Source organism: Mirounga leonina, unplaced genomic scaffold (genome assembly GCF_011800145.1).
Source record: "Mirounga leonina isolate KUSES-001 unplaced genomic scaffold, KU_Mleo_1.0 Mir_168, whole genome shotgun sequence".
In the NCBI taxonomy this organism is placed as follows: Eukaryota; Metazoa; Chordata; class Mammalia; order Carnivora; family Phocidae; genus Mirounga; species Mirounga leonina.
In genome coordinates, this window is record NW_023270426.1 from 43,172,221 (window position 1) to 43,196,030 (window position 23,810).

Consider the following 23,810-nt stretch of genomic DNA (forward strand, 5'->3'; position numbering starts at 1 on the left):
CATAAACTAGGCAGTATGTTTTTCCTGATTTTTTTTTGTCAAAATCCTTTCCTGGGATGAGAATATAAACTTATAAAAAATTCATCAGCTTTTAAATGCTCTACAGTTTTACTGGATATGAGAAATGACTTTGGGGGCGCCTGGGTGGCTCAGTCGTTAGGCTCGGTTCGTGATCCTAGAGTCCTGGGATTGAGCCCCCTGTCAGGTTCCCTGCTCAGCGGGAAGCCTGCTTCTCCATCTCCCACTCCTCCCCTGCTTGTGTTCCCTCTCTCGCTGTCTCTCTCTCTGTCAAATAAATAAATAAAATCTTTAAAAAAAAAGAAGAGGGGCGCCTGGGTGGCTCAGTCTTAGTTAAGCGTCTTCCATGAGCTCAGGTCATGATCCAGGGGTCCTGGATCGAGCCCCACATAGGGCTCTCTGCTCAGTGGAGAGCCTGCCTCTCTCTTCCTCTGCTGCTCCCCCTGCTTGTGATAAATAAAATCTTAAAAAAAAAAAAAAAATACTGCAAATTTATATTATATAATAGAAGGGCTTTAATGTGAGATGTTATTTTTTCTTTAAATATTTATATGAAAAACATTTTTCTTTAGCATTTGTATAGTCATGGTCTTAAAAGTCAACTCTTGAAATAGCCATCCTTGATAATATTTTCTTCATTTTCAGACAAGAGGGGCTGCTTTTTTCATTATTGCTGTGATCTGCCTATTGCTTTTCGACAATGATGATCTCATGGCTAAAATGGCTGAACACCGTATCCTTTTGCAATAGATTGGAGTAATTTAGTCTTGCAGAAAAATAGAAGACTGGCAGAATGGGACGAGAAGGAGGATTGAATTAAAATCAGTCATGAATGAAACTTCCATGGATTAATGTAGGTATTCAAATAATGAATAAATTTATTCTAAACTAAATATTTTATAGCATCTCCATCAATATCTTCTATAGGGACAGTGAAAGAATATTTCAGAATGTCCTGGTGCTTAAAAAAAAATTTTTTTTTTATTTGCCAGTCAACAAAATCACTCTTTTGGCTCCCTTGTAATAAATTCAACGATTTAAATGCTCAATTTAGAAGTCAGTTGCAATTATTAAATACAAACTTCTTTGAAATTTAATGAAAAATCTTTGGCATCTTCTTGCCCGAAAGAAAAAAGCTGAAATTCCTTCACCTGGTAATCACTCTCTTGCTCTAAACTGTTATTTCTAGTTGAGCTTCCACTATTCTATAACCCCAGCTTTCCAGTCAAATATGTATACTCCTTTTCCTCTACAAACAGACATACCTTGTTCTTTCCTGTCCATACACCTTTGCCCACTCCATTTAGCTGACCTTAGAACACCAGTTTTGATTCTTCTGGTTACTTATACTGTCCTAAAGCCTGTCAGTTAACTAATTAATAGTTTACTTTGTTATAGTGAAAGAGAGTGGTGTGACTTTGCAGAATTCCAGGTTGCTTGTGATATGCCACCCCTGCCCCTTTCTCCTTGCTACTTGCTTTACCGAGGCTTATGTGGTCAGTGATTTAGAAACAGATTTAGGACTGATTTGACATGTTCTGAAAGAGCAACCTTAATTCCATGACAGTAGTGGTCCAAGAAGGTCCTTGCTCTTGTCCCTTTCTCCTACTTACAATGTGCATGCATATACTTTTGGAGGTTCACTACCAATATTTAACAACTATATCTCAAGCACTATTATAATTGTTTTGGAAACAACAAAAGAAATGCAGGCCATTCCAATTTGTAAATCATGTCCCAAAATTAAATTTTTAATTGTTTTGTTTTTAAGGGCAATAAACTGTTGCAAGTAGTCAGGTTTGGGGCCCCCAAACTAGTCTATAGTCAGCCTAAAATAATGTAGCTAAAATTTTAGGAGGACCTCAGGATTCAAAGAGTTAATATTTGGGATTTTTTTTTTCCTTTACTGCAACTCACTTAGCTGAAGGACATCATGACAGTGCTCTAACTCACATGCTTTACACAGCCATTGCCTTCTTAGGTGTGGCAGATCACAAGGTATGTTCTTTTCTTTATTCCTGACGAGATCAAGAGACTGTGAAAAGTTACAGCAACTGTAACTTTAAAAGTGCACTTAAAATAAGTTACCAGTAAAAAAAAAAAAAAAAAGTTACCAGTAATTTACAGTACTGCCTGACATTTAAGTAGTTCAGTAATTTGGCGTATGGAAGAAACCTAATAGCTCCATTTCTTCAAATATTATGTATTTAAGGATTGGGTATTGGACTGTGTGTTTCTAATGAAACTTATCTAATTTTACTCATAGGGTGGAGTATTGTTGCTAGTACTGGCTTTGTGTTGTAAAGTTGGTTTTCATACAGCTTCCAGAAAACTCTCTATAGATGTTGGTGGAGCCAAACGTCTTCAAGCTTTATCCCATCTTGTTTCTGTGCTTCTCTTGTGCCCCTGGGTCATTGTTCTTTCTATGACAACTGAGGTAAGAGTAGGAATTTATTGGTAATAAGTAAAATGAATTGCTCTTACTAAAAAATTTTAGTTCAGTACATTGTATTTTATTTCACTTTGAGCTTGCAAGAATCTTAAATTATCATTGCTTTTTTTATCATTTTTGAAAAATTTTGGAGTAAATTTATTGTTTATAGAGAATACAAATGAGGTACTATTACATTTGTATATTCATCCTATTCCTGTGGCCCAAAGGAATCAATTAAAGAAATATTTATTAATTTTAGAGAGAGAGAGAGAGAAAGAGTGAGCTGGGGAAGGGGCAGAGGGAAAGAGACAAGCCGACTCCGTGCTGAGTCCATTGCAGGGCTTGATCCCACAACCCTGAGATCATGCGTCGGATGCCTAACCAACTAGCCACCCAGACACTCCTAAAGAACCCGTTTTATAGTTATTGTGTGTTACAAGGATTGTGGGTCACCTAGTATTTATATAATTATTAAACCATAGTGCTTTTGCTTTCAATACTTTGGGGATTACTGGGAAATGTACTAATATTTTGCAGCTCTTATGTCTTGGCATTTTATGAATCATTGAGTTAGAATATTTGTTTAAATATAAAGGGATTAACTAAAACATAAGATGTGAACTTTATTCCGGTGTAGTACTAACTATTTTTTTCCTTTTTTTAATTTCTAGAGTAAAGTTGAGTCTTGGTTTTCTCTCATTATGCCTTTCACAACAGTTATCTTTTTTGTCATGATTCTGGATTTCTATGTCGATTCCATTTGTTCAGTCAAAATGGAAGTTTCCAAATGTGCCCGCTATGGATCCTTTCCCATTTTTATTAGTGCTCTACTTTTTGGAAATTTTTGGACACATCCAATAACAGACCAGCTTCGAGCTATGAACAAAGCAGCACACCAGGAAAGCACTGAACATGTCCTGTCTGGAGGAGTGGTAGTGAGCGCTATATTCTTCATTTTGTGTGAGCATTTTTCCCCTCGGGAAATTTCATCTCATGGATTCTGATGTTGAAATCATTTACTTAATTTGGGAATTTGTTTAGTGCTTGCATTTAGTGCTGAGAGATACCGTGTTGATTTTGGTAGCTTAAGCTTTTAAAACTTGTAATGTTGCTGTTGTTTTCTCTTTTTTAAAAGCTGCCAACATCTTGTCATCTCCTTCCAAGAGAGGACAGAAAGGCACCCTAATTGGATATTCTCCTGAAGGAACACCTCTTTATAACTTCATGGGTGATGCTTTCCAGCATAGCTCCCAGTCAATCCCCAGGTTTATTAAGGAATCACTAAAACAGATTCTTGAGGAGAATGACTCTAGGCAGATCTTTTACTTCTTGTGCTTGAATCTGGTAAGATTTTTATATATTTGTGGCATATCTTAAAAGCTTAATCTTTTAATTTTGACAGTCTGGTATAATTCTCATAATTACCAAATTTCTGATACTCAGGGGCTAAAATTATATTTTCTCTCAGTGATAGGAGGATTACAGGATCATATTCAGACTACTTAAGCAAACAATTTTTGAGGCATTTTAGATTTTTATCTACTTCTTATAGGATCTCACCATAGACCAGGTTGCTAACATTTTATAGCCTAGTTTATTGAGTTCTACAGACATAAATGAAACTATTTCCTTTTAAATAATTTATAAGATGAACATATCTGATTCAGTGTAGTATCTTACAGTTTTGTTGTTGTTGTTTTTAAGATTTTATTTATTTGTCAGAGAGAGCACAAGCTGGGGGAGTGGCAGGCAGAGCAGGCAGGGGAGAATCAGGCTCCCAGCTGAGCAAGGAGCCCGATGCGGAACTTGATCCCAGTACCCTGGGATCATGACATGAGCCAAAGGCAGATGCTTAACCAACTGAGACACCCAGGTGTCCTTATCTTACAGTTTATATGAATTGAAATAAAGTGGCAGTATATCTTCAAGTAAGATTTGCATAATAAAAGGTTAAGGGGCGCCTGGGTGGCTCAGTTGGTTAAGCGCCTGCCTTCGGCTCAGGTCATGATCTCAGGGTCCTGGGATCGAGCCCCACATCGGTCTCCCTGCTCGGCGGGGAGCCTACTTCTCCCTCTCCCTATGCCTGTCCTTCACCTGCTCGTGCTCGCTTGCTGCCTTTCTCTCTCTCTCTCTCTCTCTGTCAAATAAATAAAAAATCTTTAAAAAAAAATTTTTTTTAACTAAAAGGTTAAAATTCTCATGATTAAGTTCTGATAAATCTCTTGAAATCTCCTAACATATTCCTCCCGTTTTTCTTTAAATTTTTTTTAGCTTTTTACCTTTGTGGAATTATTCTATGGCGTGTTGACCAATAGTTTGGGTCTGATCTCAGATGGATTTCACATGCTGTTTGATTGCTCTGCTTTGGTCATGGGGCTTTTTGCGGCCCTGATGAGTAGATGGAAAGCAACTCGGATTTTCTCCTATGGGTAGGTACACTGACCATCAAGGTGATATAACACAATGAAAAAATCCTAGGGGCAAATTCCATCTTAGGGAATAAAATTTTATTCCTTTTAATACAAATAATTTTTCAGAGCCTTAGTTTTCTTTAAATTGAAGTAGATACGAGGAAATAAACCAAGCATATGATAAATAATAAATTGCAGTAAGCTCAAGATTATATTCCCTGACTAATTCCTCTTGTATGGAGAGAGCGAAAATCAGTTAGATTTTGAGCTCTTTGCCTAACAGTTTATTTGAGACAATGGAATGTGCATGGTCATTTGCATCTTTGCTGTTAGAGTATTCAAAATTTGAAGGGACTATGCATGAACATGAAATATCCCTTCATCAACTGAATAATTCAGTTCAACAAATGTTAGAATCCTTGATTTGTACAAAGAATTTTGATAAGACCTACCCTGAATGGATTGATAAATTCAGCTCTTTTCAGCTGTTAATATTTTGAAAGCTAGGTGAGCCAAAAATACAAATAATTTTGGTACAAAGCAAAATCTCTGGGCTGTGACAGAGGTACAGAGCCCATCAAAGGAGAGCCCATTAAAGGGAAAGAAGGAACTTCTTGCTAAGAAAGGCTTTGTGTAAGGGGAAACATTGAAGAAGGACTTAGATAAATATTTGTAATTGCAACAAACTTAAGTACAGAAAGACTCTTCCAGCATTAGTATGGTGTTTAAAATCTTGGTAATTTTCTGATCGTATTATTTATATATGTAGTTGAAAATCTGGACTTATATCCTCTTTTTACTTTAAAAATATTTATCATTTTCCTTTTCTAAAAATACATTCTACATTTTTAGGTATGGCCGAATAGAAATTCTCTCTGGATTTATTAATGGACTTTTTCTAATGGTAATAGCTTTTTTTGTGTTTATGGAGTCAGTGGCTAGATTAATTGATCCTCCGGAATTAGACACACACATGTTAACAGTAAGTATTTTCCTGTTTGAATTTCTATTCATACCCCCTACAGCATTTTCCATGCTAAAGTTTAACTACTCATAGTTACTGATCTAGGAAGGTTTTGTTTTTTAATTTAAATTAACATAATTTCTTATCTTGTAATTATATTTATGCTGCTGACTCTTAGAAATTAATCCTTTTCTCTAATATTTTAGTCAGAATATTAGGTGACAGTCTATTTTTTTTTAAAAGATTTTATTTATTTGAGAGAGAGTGAGAGAGAGCATGAGAGGGGAGAGGGTCAGAGGGAGAAGCAGACTCCCCACTGAGTGGGGAGCCCGATGTGGGACTCAATCCTGGGACTCCAGGATCATGACCTGAGCTGAAGGCAGTCGCCCAACCAACTGAGCCACCCAGGCGCCCTTAGGTGACAGTCTAAAACATACAGATTTCTTTCTGACTTATTAAATGTTTTTGTGTGAAGATATGCTTTTTAAATACCTGAGGAAGGGGCACCTGGGTGGCTCAGTTGTTAAGCGTCTGCCTTTGGCTCAGGTCATGATCCCAGGGTCCTAGGATCGAGCCCCACATCGGGCTCCCTGCTCGGCAGGAAGCCTGCTTCTCCCTCTCCCACTCCCCCTGCTTGTGTTCCCTCTCTCGCTGTGTCTCTCTCTGTCAAATAAAATCTTTAAAAAATAAATAACTACCTGAGGAAATTTGCAAAATGATAGGGAAAGAATCAGAAAAATATTATCATTTTAAAGGCTTTACTTTGTTGATTGTACTACTGCTGTAGTAGTTTATAATGTTCTTCCTTTACCTCCAAACCTTTGCATGTGCTGTTTCTTGTAGTTGGCATGCCCTTCCCTCACATCTGCCTTTCAGCCTTTGTCAGGACTTTGCTTATATGTCTCTTCCAGTGAGATACTTTCCCTTAATCCCTCTCTTCCCTCCTCAAAGTTTGGTAGATTTCCCTTTCTCAGTATTCCTGTTGTATCTTGCCTTTTTTTTTTTTTTTTTTTTTTTTTTTAAGCAACATTGAGTTATAACTCCTTTGTCTTTCTTCCACAATTAAAGATGTAAGTGAAGTATCTTCAGGACCTGAATTGTCTGTCATTAACTCTTAAACTCTAGGACCTGGCTTGTTAGTAGGAAATCAGCAATTAATTGTTGAATGACTGTAAGTTATAAATCTGGTTGCTGGAAGCTTATATTAGTAAAATGCTTTGGATTACAGTTTAGAAATATATTTTAAATTTTAAATGATTTTATCTTTTGATCTTTAATATTTATTACAGAAATACTTGGAAAAATATTTGCACAGGTGTGTAAAGGTGCATGATTCCTTGTGCCATTGTTCATAATGGTGAAAAAATGTCCACCAAGGACAAGACCGGTTAAATAAAGAAATAAAGCTGTCATTTGTAGGATACTGTACAGCCAATAAAAAGAATGAGGCATATCTGTATACACTGGCATGAAAAATACTTATAAACTGTACTAAGTTAAAAAAAAAAATGCCAAAGTAGCATTATAATATGATGCTATTATTGGTTTAAAAATGTGTTTATGTATGTATTTTAGTATGTGCATAGAAAGTACACCATTCTCTTAGTGACTAATTTTTGGGGGTTAGATTATAGGGAGCTTGCACTTTCTACGTTACTTTTTTCTGATGAAATCTATACAAATGAAGTATTTATCATTAGAGGAGAAATACTTGAGATGATGGGGTCTCTGTATGCAGTGTTTGATTTAATTCAAAATTCAGTAACCATTTTCAAGCTCTTCATAAAGCTAACTAAAATTTTAAAATCTGACAGATAAATGGTCTGAGCCTCAGTAAGAAGTGTATAATACATGTTTACTAAAGTAAATCTCTTGTCTTACAAACTTTGGAAATCAGGGGCGCCTGAGTGGCTCAGTCGTTAAGCGTCTGCCTTCGGCTCAGGTCATGATCCCAGAGTCCTGGGATCAAGCCCCGCATAGGGCTCCCTGCCCTGTGGGAGGCCTGCTTCTCCCTCTCCCATTCCCCCTGCTTGTGTTCCCTCTCTTGCTATCTCTCTCTCTGTCAAATAAATAAATAAAATCTTTTAAAAAAATTAAAAAATAAACTTTGGAAATCAATTAGAATTATCTGTCCCCATTATTTTTATATATTATTTTTATAAATCAAGTGGATTTCTCTAAAGGAGAAATTTTAATATATGTAAATTAAGTAACACCCTGAACCATCCAAAATCATTTTGTAAGAGAGGATAATCAAGGGTAAGTAACTTTGTTTATCCTTTGGGGTGTTATGTGGCATTATTAAATCAAGATAATTCCATTCACTTTGTTTAAAAAAAAAAAGGTGAAAGGTTACTATTACATGTTTGTTTTTCTATTACATGTTTTTTACTTTGGGAAATTTTACTATATTTTAAGAAACGCAATAAGATAATATGTATTTGTAATCCACTAGTTAGTAAATTATAATCATTGCCTTACAAACCGAAATAAAAATGAGATTTCAGCTACAGTGCATACTTGCTCTAGTAAGCAGTACTTTCAAACTTTATTTAAATAAAACAAAACTCTAGCATAACTTATTCATAAACCATGAACCAAGTACTTGTTCTTCACTTGATTAAAGCAAGCCCAAATTCCTCTACTTGTCAAAACTTTGCTATTTGAAAGTTAAAATGTTTCCTCTAAAATATTCTAAAATCTTTTTAAAAATTTTGGATTTCCTTACTGAACTTAGGTTTTACAAAAATACTTTGAAAACTGTAAACAGAAAAACATATTTAGATATATAGTAACTTTTAAATAACAAATGTACTTTTAAAATTACAAATTTAAAGGTTTTCTTTTCTCCTTTTACTAGCCAGTCTCAGTTGGAGGGCTGATAGTAAACCTTATTGGTATCTGTGCCTTTAGCCATGCCCATAACCATAACCATGGAGCTTCTCAGGGAAGCTGTCATTCATCTGATCACAGTCATTCCCACCATACGCATGGACACAGTGACCATGGGCATGGTCACAGCCACGGATCTGCAGGCAGAGGCATGAATGCTAACATGAGGGGTGAGTCCTTGCCAAATATTGCCCTACTTTTCAAGTGTGTTCTGAATTGACACTGTCTTATTTGTATTAAATATTAGGCTTCTGGTACAGTTGTATTTTTGAAAAACAGTCTGCTGCTAAAAAAATGTCTGAAGTCATCTGCTGTAGAAAATGCTCACATTTGTTCATAAATGTCAATTTTTAAATAGATTATTGTATTATAGAGTCTTTTTCATAGTAACATTTGCATGAATACTATTTGGAAGGGAAATACTGTGTCATTATGAACTTTCACTACAAAAGAACCAGGAAATTTTTATTGTACTGTAAAATATATAGGGGAATTATTTATCACTTATTGTGTTGAATTATTGTGATTGCTTAATTTGGATAACATCAAAACTTGGCTCGTGTGATTTCTAGGAAAACCACACCATCATAAAACTCACCACTCTGTGCTATAGTTGCCTGTATCTTTCCCTTTTTACCACTGTGCTGTGAATTCTTTGAGAGCAGTGACCATGGTTTTTTTGTTTTTAAGTACTATCCCCTAGCAGAATTAGGTGCATAGTAGGTACCCAGTAATATTTATAAAATGGATAAAAGAACTAAATTAGATGTGCTTTAATTTTTAATGTTTTCATATTTTACTTGTAGGTGTATTTCTACATGTTTTGGCAGACACACTTGGCAGTATTGGTGTGATCGTATCCACAGTTCTTATAGAGCAGTTTGGATGGTTCATTGCTGATCCCCTCTGTTCTCTCTTTATTGCTGTATTAATATTTCTCAGTGTTGTTCCACTGATTAAAGATGCCTGTCAGGTTCTACTTTTGAGACTGCCACCAGAATATGAAAAAGAACTACATGTTGCTTTAGAAAAGGTACTGTGTGCAATTTCTTCACTGTATTTTTTCCTTTTAAAATAGAATTTGAAAATATAATAAATAAATAAAATAGCATTTGAAATCGAGTAAGTTGACCCAACTAGAAATGTGCAAAATATGAATTAAGAAAATACAGTTTTAGGACATAAAAAGGGGCACCTCGGTGGCTCAGTCGGTTAAGCATCTGACTCTTGATTTCAGCTCAGGTCATGGTTTCAGGGTCGTGAGATCAAGCCCTGCATCCGCATGGAGCCTGCCTAACATTCTCGGTTCCTCTCCCTCTGCCCACCCCCCCCCAACTTGTGTGTGCGCACACACTCTTTTTCAAAAATAAATGAATAAATAACATATAAAATAGGGAGTGAATAAATGGAGAGATTTTTCTTGGATGGGAAACTGTATTGTGAAGTTGTATTTCTTTCATTTAAATCTCAGTGCAGTTGCCTCTCCTGAGATTCTTTTCTTTTGGTTGTTTTTGTTTTGGGGGAGACTAGGTAATCCAGTATTACTTAGAAACTTATTTGGAAAAGTTAATGCTTGAGAATAAACAACAAAAAAAATACAAAAATTACAGAATTAACTAATAGGATCCCATTCCGTGATTATAAAGTTACAGAATTAACTAACACAACTAACAGTTTTATTCTTGCACAACAGTAAACACAAAAATCAATTTTTAGAAAATTGGTTGTGCAGAAACAGACCCAGGAATTTATGGAATTCAGTATGTAGCAAAGATGGCATTTCAGATCAGTGGGGAAAAAGGGTGGGCCTAATTAATATTTCCACTTGGTGGAAAAGAAAAGCTATATCTCTTTACCATCAAATATCAAAACATATTTCCAGTGGACTAAATATGTAAATGATAAAAAATAACAAAACTACTAAAATAAAATAGAAGAATATTTTTAGTATATTTCTCTACAGAGGTAGAGAAAGCCTTTTTTAATAAGCTTGAATTGAAACTAGAAGCCAAAGGGCACCTGGGTGGCTCAATTGTTTAAGCGTCTGTCTTCAGCTTGGGTGGTGATTTCAGGGTCCTGGGATCAAGCCCCTTGTCAGGCTCCCTGCTCAGGAGAGAGTCTGCCTCTCCCTCTGTGCCACCCCACACCCACTCATGCTCATGCTCTCTCTCTCAAAAAAAAAATATATATTTTTTTTTTTAAAGAAAAAAAAGCAGGGGCGGGGGAAAGAAGGGGGTGCAGCACGTGGGTGGCTCAGTCAGTTAAGCATCTGCCTTCGGTTCAGGTCACGATCCCAGAGTCCTGGGCTCAAGCCCCACGTCGCACTCCCTGCTCAGTGAGGGGCCTGCTTCTCCCTCTCTCTCTCTCTCTCTCTCAAATAAATAAAATCTTAAAAAACAAACAAAACCAAAAAAAAACACCTAGAAGCCAAAAAGGAAGGAAGAAAATCTAGAGATAAGAGCAATTTAAAATTATCGATCAGCAGAAGACTCCATTAACAAATAAATACAGATCGGGGTGCCTGGGTGGCTCAGTCAGTTAAGCGGCTGCCTTCGGCTTAGGTCATGATCCCAGGGTCCTGGGATCGAGCCCCACATCCGGCTCCCTGCTCAGTGGGAAGCCTGTTCCTCCCTCTCCCACTCCCCCTGCTTGTGTTTCCTCTCTCGCTGTGTCTCTCTCTGTCAAATAAATAAAATCTTTAAAAAAAAAAACAAAAAACAGATCTTTTACAGAGTGGACACCATGAGCAAAGCTCACCCACTCCCAAGTTGAAACAATTTATGGACCAGAAATTATCACTGAAATTAAATGGTGGCGGACACATCCAAGGAATATTGCAGGGGTTCAATCTCTTTGTCAGTCTTGTGATACACGATGAATGTGTGGAAATGGCAACTAGTGGGCCACAGAACAAGATTGGAATGGTTGTAATATGAGGAAATGGTATGTTAGAAGTCTTGGAACGAGTATAAACAATGGGTGTGTACTCTGGAAGAAATCAACTGCTTCCACATGTCCTCTCTCCAAAGCACTTTTACTACAATATAAAAATCAGGTCACGTGCATTTTCATATTGAACTTTTTTGTTAAGTAAACTTTTGCAATAATCAGAATGCTTTCTCAGGCATTGTGAATGTAGAAAATTGAATATTAGCTCATATTCTAATTTTTTCTGACGTGAACTGCTCCTGTTTGAGACCAATTTGTTCCAAAGCTTTTATGCATTAATATAGAAGCAACTAATCAAATGTGAAGCATGGCAAGGATGCCTTTTTTCCATCTTTTAATGGAAAGATAAAGAACCTGCAAACCTGAGCAAGTTTCTTATGAAACATTAAATGTAATTTTCAAAACTCTTGTAATAGCTTTTGAACATAAATGGGGGAAAATATTTGAATACAGGAATAGAAATAGAACTCGGGAGAAAAAGAAAAGGCAGACAAGGGGAAAATATTTGCAGCACATATAAACAGGCAGAGACTTACTATCCAAAATAATTTTTTTAAATTAAGAAAAAGAGTCTTGGGGCACCTGGGTGGCTCAGTCGTTAAGCGTATGCCTTCGGCTCAGGTCATGATCCCAGGGTCCTGGGATTGAGCCCCGCATCGGACTTCCTGCTTAGCGGGAAGCCTGCTTCTCCCTTTCCCACTCCCCCTGCTTGTGTTTCCTCTCTTGCTCTGTCTCTCTCTCTCAAATAAATAAATAAAATATTTTTTATAGTTTTTTTTGAGATATTTATTTAAGAGAGAGAGAGTGAGAGAGAGCACGAGAGGAGAGAGGGTCAGAGGGAGAAGCAGACTCCCTGCCGAGCAGGGAGCCCTATGTGGGACTCGATCCTGGGACTCCAGGATCATGACCTGAGCAGAAGGCAGTCGCCCAACCAACCGAGCCACCCAGGCGCCCCTAAATAAATAAAATCTTAAAAAAAAAAAAAAAGTCTTGTAGGAATATGGACTAAGAATATAAACCGGCAATTCATAGAAAAAACAAATACAAAATAAATGTTTTTCAGCTTGTGGTCTGCCATATCTTTTTTTTTTTTTTTTTAAGATTTTATATTTAAGGGGCGCCTGGGTGGCTCAGTTGGTTAAGTGCCTGCCTTTAGCTCAGGTCATGATCTCAGGGTCCTGAGATCGAGTCCCACATCAGGCTCCTTGCTCAGCAGGGAGTCTGCTTCTCCCTCTCTTCCCTACTTCTCTCTCACTCGCTTGCTCTCTCAAATAATATTTTTGTAAAAAAGATTTTATATTTAAGGGGCACCTGGGAGGCTCAGTTGGTTAAGCCTCCGACTCTTGATTTCAGTCAGGTCATAATCGCAGGTTCCTGGGATTGAGTCCCGCATCAGTCTGTGCACTCAGTGGGGAATCTGCTTAAGATTCTCTCTGCCTCTTCTGCCCCTCCCCGCACTAGTGTGTCCACTCTCTTGTTGTCTTGCTCTCTAAAATAAAATTTTTTTAGGGGCGCCTGGGTGGCTCAGTTGGTTAAGCGACTGCCTTCGGCTCAGGTCATGATCCTGGAGTCCCGGGATCGAGTCCTGCATCGGGCTCCCTGCTCGGCAGGGAGTCTGCTTCTCCCTCTGACCTTCCTCCTTCTCATGCTCTCTGTCTCTCATTCTCTCTGTCTCAAATAAATAAATAAAATCTTAAAAAAATAAAATAAAATAAAATTTTTTTAGATTTTATTTATTTATTTGAGAGAGAGAGCACAAGCGGGTGGGGGGGAGGTGGGCAGAGGGAGAAGGAGGAGCAGACACCCAGTGAGCAGGGAGCCCAGTGTGGGGCTCGATCCCAGGACCCCGGGATCATGACCCGAGCCAAAGGCAGACACCCAACCAACTAAGCCACCCGGATGCCCAAAAATAAATAAATTTTTTTTTAATTTTATTTTTAAGTAATCTCTACACCCAGCATGGGGCTCAAACCCACAACCCTGAGATCAAGAGTCACAGGTTTTACTGACTGAACCAGGCAAGCACCCCTCATTTTTTTTAAGTAAGCTTTACCCCCAACATGGGGCTTGAACTCATGACCCTGAGAAAGAGAATTTGATTCCTTTTTTTTTCCTTTTTAAATAATCTACCCTCAACATGGGCCTCAAACTCACAACCCCAAGAACAAGAGTCACATGTTCTTTTTTTTTTTTTTTTAAGATTTTATTTATTTATTTGACAGAGAGAGACATAGTGAGAGCAGGAACACAAGCAGGAGGAGTAGGAGAGGGAGAAGCAGGCTTCCAGCGGAGCAGGGAACCCGATGTGGGACTCGATCCCAGGACCCTGGGATCATGACCTGAGCTGAAGACAGACGCTTAACGACTGAGCCACCCAGGCGCCCTTTTTTTTTTTTTTTAAAAAGAGAGTACAAGCAGGGGGAGAAGTAGGGAGAGGGAGAAGCAGGATCCTGCTGAGCAAGGAGCCCCACACAGAGCTCAATCCCAGGACCCCGGGATCATGACCTGAACCAAAGGCAGACTCAACCAACTAAGCCAGCCAGACGCCCTTGCCATATCATATTAAATTAGGATCTACTGATGAAAAGTTGGTATCTTGACTATTTAAGGAATAACATCTTTACATTGTTTTCATAAATAAAATTAGTAAAGTTTTCTTACCTTCTTATTAGTGAATACTACATCCTACATCCTACCAAAAGGAAAAAAAAAAGTTCTATTTCAAAAATAAATTATGCCCATTCTGGAAAACTTCCAAAATATATTTTTTATTTTTTTTTGTTTTTATTTAAGTAATCTCTGCCACCAATGTGGAGCTTGAACTCACATGTTCTACCAGCTGAGCCAATGAGGTGCCCGTGGAAAGAAGCACTTTTAAAATGTGCTTTTCTATATTAAGGTATTTTGAAAATAGGGGTGCCTGGGTGGCTCAGTTGGTTAGATGTCTGCCTTCAGCTCAGATCATGATCCCAGGGCACTGGGATCCAGCCCCAGCTCGGGGCTGCCTGCTCAGAGGAGACTCTTATCTCTCAAAAAAATAATAAATAAAATCTTTAGAAAAATTTTAAAAAGATTTGAAAATAAAAATGATGAAAACTGTTTTGTACTGCTTTGTTAATTTTTCCCCATTTAGTTATGTCATGTTGATAAACACTCTCATACCTTTCTAATGAATGTAGTGTTACATTGTATGCAATATCTATTACTTAATCAGTTCATTGTTAAAACATAGAGGATGGGGCGCCTGGGTGGCTCAGTTGGTTAAGTAACTGCCTTTGGCTCAGGTCATGATCCTGGAGTCCCTGGATCAAGTCCCACATCAGGCTCCCTGCTCGGCAGGGAGTGTGCTTCTCCCTCTGACCCTCCCTCCTCTCATGTGCTCTCTCTCATTCTCTCTCTCCCAAATAAATAAATAAAACCTTTAAAAAAAAATCATTTAAAACATAGAGGAGGGCGCCTGGGTGGCTCAGATCGTTAAGCGTCTGCCTTTGGCTCAGGTCATGATTCCGGGGTCCTGGGATCGAGTCCCGCATTGGGCTCTCTGCTCCTTGGGAGCCTGCTTCTCCCTCTGCCTCTCTTTCTCTGTCTCTCATGAATAAATAAATAAAATCTTTAAAAAAAAAAAATTAAAAAAAAATAAAACATAGAGGATATCTTTTGAACATGTTTATATAAACATTAATATGTGAATTGTGTATGAACGTGAGGAAACCAAGTAGTCCATTGAAAGTATCCAATGTTTAGAAAAGGCAAAGTACCTCTTAAAGAGGTGAAAATGGGTATGCAACTATTGAGTGTAAAGACACCTGTGACCCCCATTCATTTCCTCTTCAGAGCTGTCTTCCCTGACATCACTCCCAGTTCAAAATATTTTAGGCAACTTTACTTCAAATGAGTTGTCCCTTTCTTTTCTTACTTCTTTGCTCTCCTTATTATCTTTTTTAAAAATCAGCTTAATAGTGGTTTCTGGACCAAAAAGATTGCTTTGTGTTAAGTAAATTAGCCTTTTAAGTCCATTTACATCACCTCTCCTTTTATTTGACAGATACAGAAAATAGAAGGATTAATATCATACCGAGACCCTCATTTTTGGCGTCATTCAGCCAGTGTTGTGGCAGGAACAATTCATATACAGGTGACATCTGATGTGCTGGAACAAAGAATAGTACAGCAGGTGATAATCTTTTGTTTTTAAAGTAATTTCATTTGAGTTAATTCATGTATAAACTGGGACATATTATAAATCATACGGTTGAGTAATCATTTATTCAAAAATATCAATCTTTTAGCTGTCCAAGGATAATATAACTTATTTTTTATATCTAGATTTGTTTTCTACCCCAAAATGGTTAAAATAAAATTAAGTTTTAGTATTTAGATGACAAGTTTAAGTGAATGTAATAAAGTTTACTTATGATCCACCTTGGCTCCCAATCGATTATCCAGAAATAAATTATTATAAATACAGATCTAGATTAATAATAATCACAGTCAAGCTGGCAGCGTATAACACTGTGATTGGAGGCAAGGATCAAAGCAGTTCCTATATTCCTATTCTAAACCTACCATATTGGAAACAAAAGCTGTTTCCCTTTTCAACTTTGAATGTCAGGTCAGTAATTTACTGGCCATCTAAAGGATTATAGCTAATATTTGACCAAGTAAATAAATAATAAATATTACTTTGAGGGTTATCTTTGACTGTCTGTGGCTATGAAACACCTGATAGGTAATACCAGTTATTTAAGACATACACTAAATGTATTAATCTAAATGCTTTAAAATGTATGGGTTTTGATAACAGGTTACAGGAATACTTAAAGATGCTGGAGTAAACAATTTAACAATTCAAGTGGAAAAAGAGGCATACTTTCAACATATGTCTGGCCTAAGTACTGGATTTCAAGATGTTCTAGCTATCACAAAACAAATGGAGTCCATGAAATACTACAAAGATGGTACTTACATCATGTGAGATAACTCGAGAATTACCTCTGGGGTATGAACAATGAAGACTAAATTACTCGGTATTTATAATACTGCCAGAAGGAAGAAAATTGCACATAATTGTACAGAAGCATTTGCTGTATTTGAAAAAAATTCTGAAGTTCCCTACTATTGGATCAAGGAATCTTTCTTAAAGGATATTTAAATACAGAATGAAGCATTAATTGTACAAGTCAAATAATTACTTGAATTATGTGTATAACAGGAATCTTAAAATTTGAGTGAACATGATGTATCACATCATCTTCAAAAATGAACATATAATGATGGATTCTAGTGAAGACCAAAATTACTTCTGTGTGTTTACTTTCTGTCAGAAAGCATCTCCATTGTAAATAATGTATTTACATGTTTATTACAAAGACCCAAATGAAAAATTTTTAGTCAATTTTTTGCATAGCCCTAGGATAAAATAGGAATTAAAGTTCTATATTTATGGAGTTTCTGTATATAAAACTGGTTTCTAATTATAACTTAAATCCATTAAGTAAAAGCTGTATTGCCACTTTAAATGTAAACTAAATTATTTGAGAAAAAACAACCACTGAAATGAGATAAGCAGTGAGAATAGGGAAGTTTAACATTATTGATGTATTACAAAAACCAACCACTCTGTAAAATAAATTTTTTTACTTTTGGTAATATTTGCAAATGAATAATTACTTTATTAGGGTAAAGAACTTATACTAAGTTGTGTGCATGTTATTCAATCACTTGTCTTCTTCCTCTGAAGTAGAATATTCCATTTCTTGTTATGAATCTCCCATTCCAAGTTGCTTGTGAGGCTGGTATCCAAACAGTGAGAGGGTTCTCATCTTTTCATTTAGCTCCATATTTTGTGGAACAACCAGTTGAGAGAATCATAAATAATGTCAACTCACATTTGAATTTTCTGCCTTTAAACATAACGTTTTTTTTAAGTTTCTGGAACATGTACATCTATAAGAAGTATCAAAGAATAGGTAGTTAGTTTAGTAAGTAAATCTTGTCCGTAAGTTCTTGGGCACCATGAAATCAAAATATCTACCCTGTAACTACTTTCTATAGCAATATCTAATTTATATTTTTTCATTTCCAATTTAAACTGAATGTATAGTCTGAAAAAACTGTATGATAAATAGATCTATAATAATATGCAGCTTTATGAACACCAAAGAATGTTGTTCAAAAGAAATTTTTGAATACCTGTTTATAAGCATTTGAATATTTTCATTCTTACAATAGGAATTTTGATAAGCAGGATGAATTAATTTTAGTATGGGTACTATTTTTTTAACTGTACCATAACAGCAAACATGTATTGTAAATCATATTTTTATCTTAACAATTATAATATGTGAGAGGTTTTAGAAATTTGTTATAAGTTATTTTGATATTCTTTGTCTTATCTTTACACATTTTCTGGTCCAGAATCTTCAATACATAATTAAAATTTTTGAGTGGTGGGAAAATAATTGCATATTGATGTTTTAATGCAATTTTGGTATGTTAAAAAATTTTTTAAGTAGATAGGTACAGTAAATATTGCATCATTGTTAAAGTTGTCATTTCCTAGGAGGCATACAACAGCAGAAAAATTAAATTACTCTAATGAGAGATAAGGTGAGACATAGGGCAGGGGCTGAAGGGGATGCAGATCAGAAGTAGGGAAACCAGTATTAAAAGCACCAGGGTATGGGGCGCCTGGGTGGCTCAGTCGTTGGTCATCTGCCTTTGGCTCAGGTCATGATCCCGGGATCCTGGGATCGAGTCCCACGTCGGGCTCCCTGCTCAGCGGGAAGCCTGCTTCTCCCTCTCCCACTCCCCCTGCTTGTGTTCCCTCTCTCGCTATCTCTCTCTCTGTCAAATAAATAAATTTTAAAAATCTTTAAAAAAAAAAAAAAAAGCACCAGGGTATGGTTTCTAGCTCATACAAACATTGTGACTTTAGGCAAATCATGTTCTCTGGGTATCTTTTTTTTTCCCTTGTACATAAAACCAGAATAAAATTTGCTTAAGTTTATAGGGTTATGAGGAGCAAAAGGAATAATGTATGTGAAATGAATTGAAAAAAAATTTTCTTAATGAATTGAAAGTTGAAAAGGACTCAATAAAATTGAGGAATTGTTATTCTAAACGTGCCTGCAAAGGTAGCTTTCATTAATTTGTCTATTTTTTTCTATTAAAATCAGCATCCCAAGATATAAACTATATTTTAAAGTTCAAAATAATACCGCAGTGGCCTTTTTAACAGTTCATTTACCCCAAGAAGGATGGTGGTGGTTGTTTACCGTACTTACTAATTTCTCTCCTCTTCCTTTTTTTCTCCAGCCATTGTTTTTCCCATATTACCAATTTAGGAAAGCACGTGATTTCCACTTAGAATTAACTTTAGGGGTGCCTCAGTCAGTTAAGCGGCAGCCTTTGGCTCAGGTCATGATCTCAGGGTCCTGGGATCGAGCCCTGCATCGGGCTCTCCGCTCAGCAGCGAGTCTGCTTCTCCCTCTCCCTCTGTGATCTCTCTTGCTTTCACTCTCTCTCAAATAAATAAAATCTTAAAAAAAGAATTAACTTTACATCTGTTATAATATAGATTTATTATTCTTTTTAGATAATAATTGATCAGACTTTAAACTTTCCTAATTTCAGTAGGATAATGAAGCTAGGGATGCCTGGGTGGCTCAGTCGGTTAAGCATCTGCCTTCGGCTCAGGTCGTGATTCCAGGGTCCTGGGATCGAGTCCCACATCAGGCTCCCTGCTCTGTGGGAAGCCTGCTTCTCCCTCTGCCTGCTGCTCCCCCTGCTTGAGGTCTCTCTCTCTCTCTGACAGACAAATAAATAAAATCTTTAAAAAAAAAAAAAAGAATAATGAAGCTAGTTATAATTAGATATCTCTAAGGGTTCTGGTTTTCCTTTAAATTTAGATTATGATTCTCCCCTAAGATACTTATTATATCAATGCAGAGATACTTGTTTTTACTAGTTAATGGTCACATGGTTCAGAATTTAAGAATAAATGGTGGGGCGCCTGGGTGGCTCAGTCGTTAAGCATCTGCCTTCGGCTCAGGTCATGATCCCGGGGTCCTGGGATCGAGCCCCGCATCAGGCTTCCTGCTCTGCGGGAAGCCTGCTTCTCCCTGTCCCACTCCCCCTGCTTGTGTTCCCTCTCTCGCTGTCTGTCTCTCTCTCTATCAAATAAATAAATTAAAGAAAATCTTAATAAATGGCAAAAAGCTTTACACCCCTGTCACTCAGATACACAGCTCTCCTCTCTAGAAATTACCACACTTGTCAGTTTATAGTATATCCTTACAGATATCTTATGAATATACAAATACATGTATGTATTATTTTTCACTTAGAAATTATTCCAAACATTAAAAAGTAGCCTTAGCTGCAAAGTAACCCTATTGATGCAGTTTTTAGGTTGGTTCCAATGTCTTGCTATTATAGACTGCTGATACGAACAGCTTTGCACAAATACTATTTTGCATATGTGCAAATAAATATGTAGAATATATTCCAGCATGCAGAATTTTAAAATCAAAGGATTTAGGGCATTTATAAATTTGAAAAATACACTAAATTGTACTGTATAGAGATTGTAACAGTTTACCTCCCCTCAGCAATGTTAGATGTCTTAAAATATTTTAAGACGGCACTTGGCTGACTTACTCAGTAGGGCATGTAACTCTTGATCTCAGGGTGGTGAATTCAAGCCCCATGTTGGGCATAGAGATTACTTAAATATATAGAAAAATAGATAAGTAAAGCTCACATAATAAAAATTCTTTAAAGATTTTATTATTTATTAGAGTGAGCACAAGCAGGGGTAGCGGCAGGCAGAGGGAGAGGGAGAAGCAGGCTCCCTGCTGAGCAGGGACCCCAATGTGGGGCTCCATCCCAGGATCATGACCTGAGCCAAAGGCAACCACTTAACCTATTGAGCCACCCAAGCACCCCTCACATAATAAAAATTCTATCAGAACTTTTTTAATTTTTAAGACAAATTCTTAAAATTTAAGAATTTTAAGGCAAACATTTCTTTATAGCCTTAATTCATATGCAAGTTAAATATGCAGAGATTATACATAGGTGCTAAACTGAGTTCAGTTATAAAATTTTTTTTTTTAAAGATTTCATTTATTTATTTGAGAGAGAGAATGAGATAGAGAGCATGAGAGGGGGGAGGGTCAGAGAGAGAAGCAGACCCCCTGCTGAGCAGGGAGCCCGACGTGGGACTCGATCCCGGGACTCCAGGATCATAACCTGAGCCGAAGGCAGTCGCTTAGCAACTGAGCCACCCAGGCACCCCTGAGTTCAGTTATAAAACCACTAATGTTCATTTCATTTTTAGAGTGATTTTCAGAAGGAAAATTTTCTAGTAAATAATGTTGGTAAAATTAGATTTTTTAATCAAAAATTTTTCTGTGCTTTGTCTATCCACAGTATGGTTTCTGAGACAGATGATGAATATTTTCTGCATATACAAATATGGTATTCTGTTACATTTTTTTCTTCTCTATTTTGTTGAGGTACACTAAGGTACACAATGAAATACATTTTAAGTGCTCAGTTCAGTGAAGTGAGGATATGGAGCAACTGGAACTCAGTGCAAGTGGGAGAGTGAAATGATACAGCCACTTCGGAGAACTGTTTGCATTTCTTTGAAAGTTAAACATACATCTACCCTGTGACCCAGCAGTTCTGCTGCTAGATCTTTACCCAAGTTTACCCAAGGAATGGAAAGGTGTGTCACAAAAAAACTGTACAAGAATGTACATAATCATGATAACCAAAAACCAGAAACAACCCAAATACCCATCAACAAGAAGATGGATAAATAAATTATAATGTATTCATTATGAAACAGTACTCAGCAGTTTAAAAAAAAATTACTGTTTCAAAAATAGAGGTAAATCTCAAAAATACTATGTCAAGTGAAAGCAGCCAGACTCAAAAGAGTTCATACTTTATGATTACATGTACTTGAAATGCAAAAACAAAGACGATAGTGATAGAGCACAGGAAATGGTTTATATTCTCTATTGCTGTCATAACAAATTAGCACGAACTTAGATGTTTAACACTAACTGTCTTACAGTCTGATATGGGTCTCACTGGGCTAAAATCAAGGTGCTGCAGGACTGTTTGTTCCAGAAGCTCTGGGAGAGAATCAATTTCCTTGCTAATTCAGGTGGGTGGCCGAATTAAGTGTTTGTGGTTGTAGGACTGAGGCCCCTGTTTCATTGTTCATGTTCCCAGCTTCTAGAGGCCACCTGTATTCCTTGGCTTCCTCCATCTTCACAGCCAGCAACGGTGGGTCATGTGCTCCTCACACCTCAAATCTCCTGTTTCTTTCCCCACTGTTATATCTTCTTCTGACCTATTTTTCTGCTCTCCTCTTCTACTTTTAAGGACTCATGGGGTTACACCAGGCCCATCCAGGTAATCCAAAATAATCTCCCTATCTCGAGGTCTTCAAAGTCCCTTTTGCCATGTAACATATTCAAAGGTATATTCATATTCTCAGGTTGTAGGCATTCTGGCAAGGACATCTTGAGGGGGAGTGGCTCATTATTCTGCCTACTACATGGTTGCCTTGGGGAGATGGAATTTGTCTCCCCAGGGGCATAGTTTTGAAGTGATGGGAATGTTCTATATCTGCATCCAGCATAGGTATATATCATTGTCAAAATCTTTTTTTTTTTTTAATTTTTAAGAGATTTTATTTGTTTATTTGACAGAGAGAGACACAGTGAGAGAGGGAACACAAGCAGGGGGAGTGGGGGAGGGAAAAGCAGGCTTCCCGCGGAGCAGGGAGCCTGATGCGGGGCTTGATCCCAGGACGCTGGGATCACTACCTGAGCCGAAGGCAGACACCTAACGACTGAGCCACCCAGGCGCCCCTCATTGTCAAAATCTAACTTACAATTTAACTTCTATATTATTGCATTTTCTTTTTTAAGTGTTCTTATAATTTGTTAGTGATTATTAATTTAGAAGCTACGATATGCTAGGCACCGTATAAGCAGTTTACATGATCATCTCATGCATTTTTTTCTCCTAGTACTCTGGCATTATCACATACTAAGTTTGCATTAACTGCTCTAGTTCAGTAATGCAGTATGGTGGAGCAGATTTTTTCAAGTACACATTGTTCCACCTAATTGCTATTTTCCATTTAAATTTAAAGACCAAGGAGGTTTCCCCCTGCAACAAAGTATAGTACATAGATCTGCCAATATTAATATTCACATAGGGAAAAACTGTCTAAGAAAATAATAAAATTCAATTGTTTATGGTTTTTTAAGCATTCAATAAGTTCATTCATACTCAACAAAAATTTACTGAAATCCTTTATACCAAGACTCTGCTATAGGGCTAAAGTCATCAATGAAACAAAGTCCTGCCCTAATGGAGGAGACAGACTGATATGTGAAGAACAGTTTGTGATAAATACTGAAGAAAAGCAATAAATTACTGACTCCTTACCATGTATCAGATTGGCAATGTCCTAAGCAATAAATATATAATGATCCCATTTTATTCATAAGGAAACTAAGGCAGAGAAAGGTTAATTAGGGGCGCCTGGGTGGCTCAGTCAGTTAAGCGTTTGCCTTCGGCTCAGTCATGATCCTGAAGTCCTGGGATCGAGTCCCCTGTCAGACTCCCTGCTCAGTGGGCAGCCTGCTTCTCTCCTCTACCCTTCATCACCCCACCTCCATTTGTGTTCTCTTTCACTTGCTCACTCAAATAAATAAATAAAAATCTTTAAAAAAAAAAAATAAGAAAAAAGTTAAATTAATTTGCCCCAAATCTTACACCTGCTAAGTGGTAAAGCCAACTTTCCAAACCAGGCTCTCTATTTTCAGGACTGACACTCAACTGAAACAGAATACAAGGAGAGAGAGTAACAGGGTGCTAGAAATTGGCCAAAGAGGATCTCTATGGAAGATGTGAGAACCTGTTTTAAGTAAGGAGGTAAACAGTATCTAGTGTCCTAGACCATATTCTACAAATATCCACTATTCTAGACAAAGCATCAAATGCAAAGGCATCTGAGGCAGGAGGTGCTTAACATGCTAGGATAGCAAGAAAACCAGTGTGATAGCAAAATCAGGCAGGTGGTGTGAGGACATGGAAAACCTGTGGA

The 23,810-nt window shown here is 37.1% G+C and overlaps 1 protein-coding gene across 1 annotated transcript in view; it reads left to right on the forward strand.

Moving 5' to 3' along the window:
• SLC30A5 (solute carrier family 30 member 5) overlaps nt 1–17,313 on the forward strand; it is a 36,256-nt gene extending 18,943 nt beyond the window's left edge. Inside the window, exons 6-16 of the mRNA XM_035014569.1 lie at nt 664–751; nt 1,940–2,016; nt 2,285–2,455; nt 3,124–3,412; nt 3,588–3,796; nt 4,724–4,881; nt 5,716–5,845; nt 8,688–8,889; nt 9,526–9,752; nt 15,714–15,842; nt 16,473–17,313. Of these exons, the coding sequence (XP_034870460.1) occupies nt 664–751; nt 1,940–2,016; nt 2,285–2,455; nt 3,124–3,412; nt 3,588–3,796; nt 4,724–4,881; nt 5,716–5,845; nt 8,688–8,889; nt 9,526–9,752; nt 15,714–15,842; nt 16,473–16,643 (1,851 nt within the window). The 3' untranslated portion in view covers nt 16,644–17,313. The remainder of the gene's footprint in view (nt 1–663; nt 752–1,939; nt 2,017–2,284; nt 2,456–3,123; nt 3,413–3,587; nt 3,797–4,723; nt 4,882–5,715; nt 5,846–8,687; nt 8,890–9,525; nt 9,753–15,713; nt 15,843–16,472) is intronic.
• Nucleotides 17,314–23,810: the final 6,497 nt, after the last annotated feature.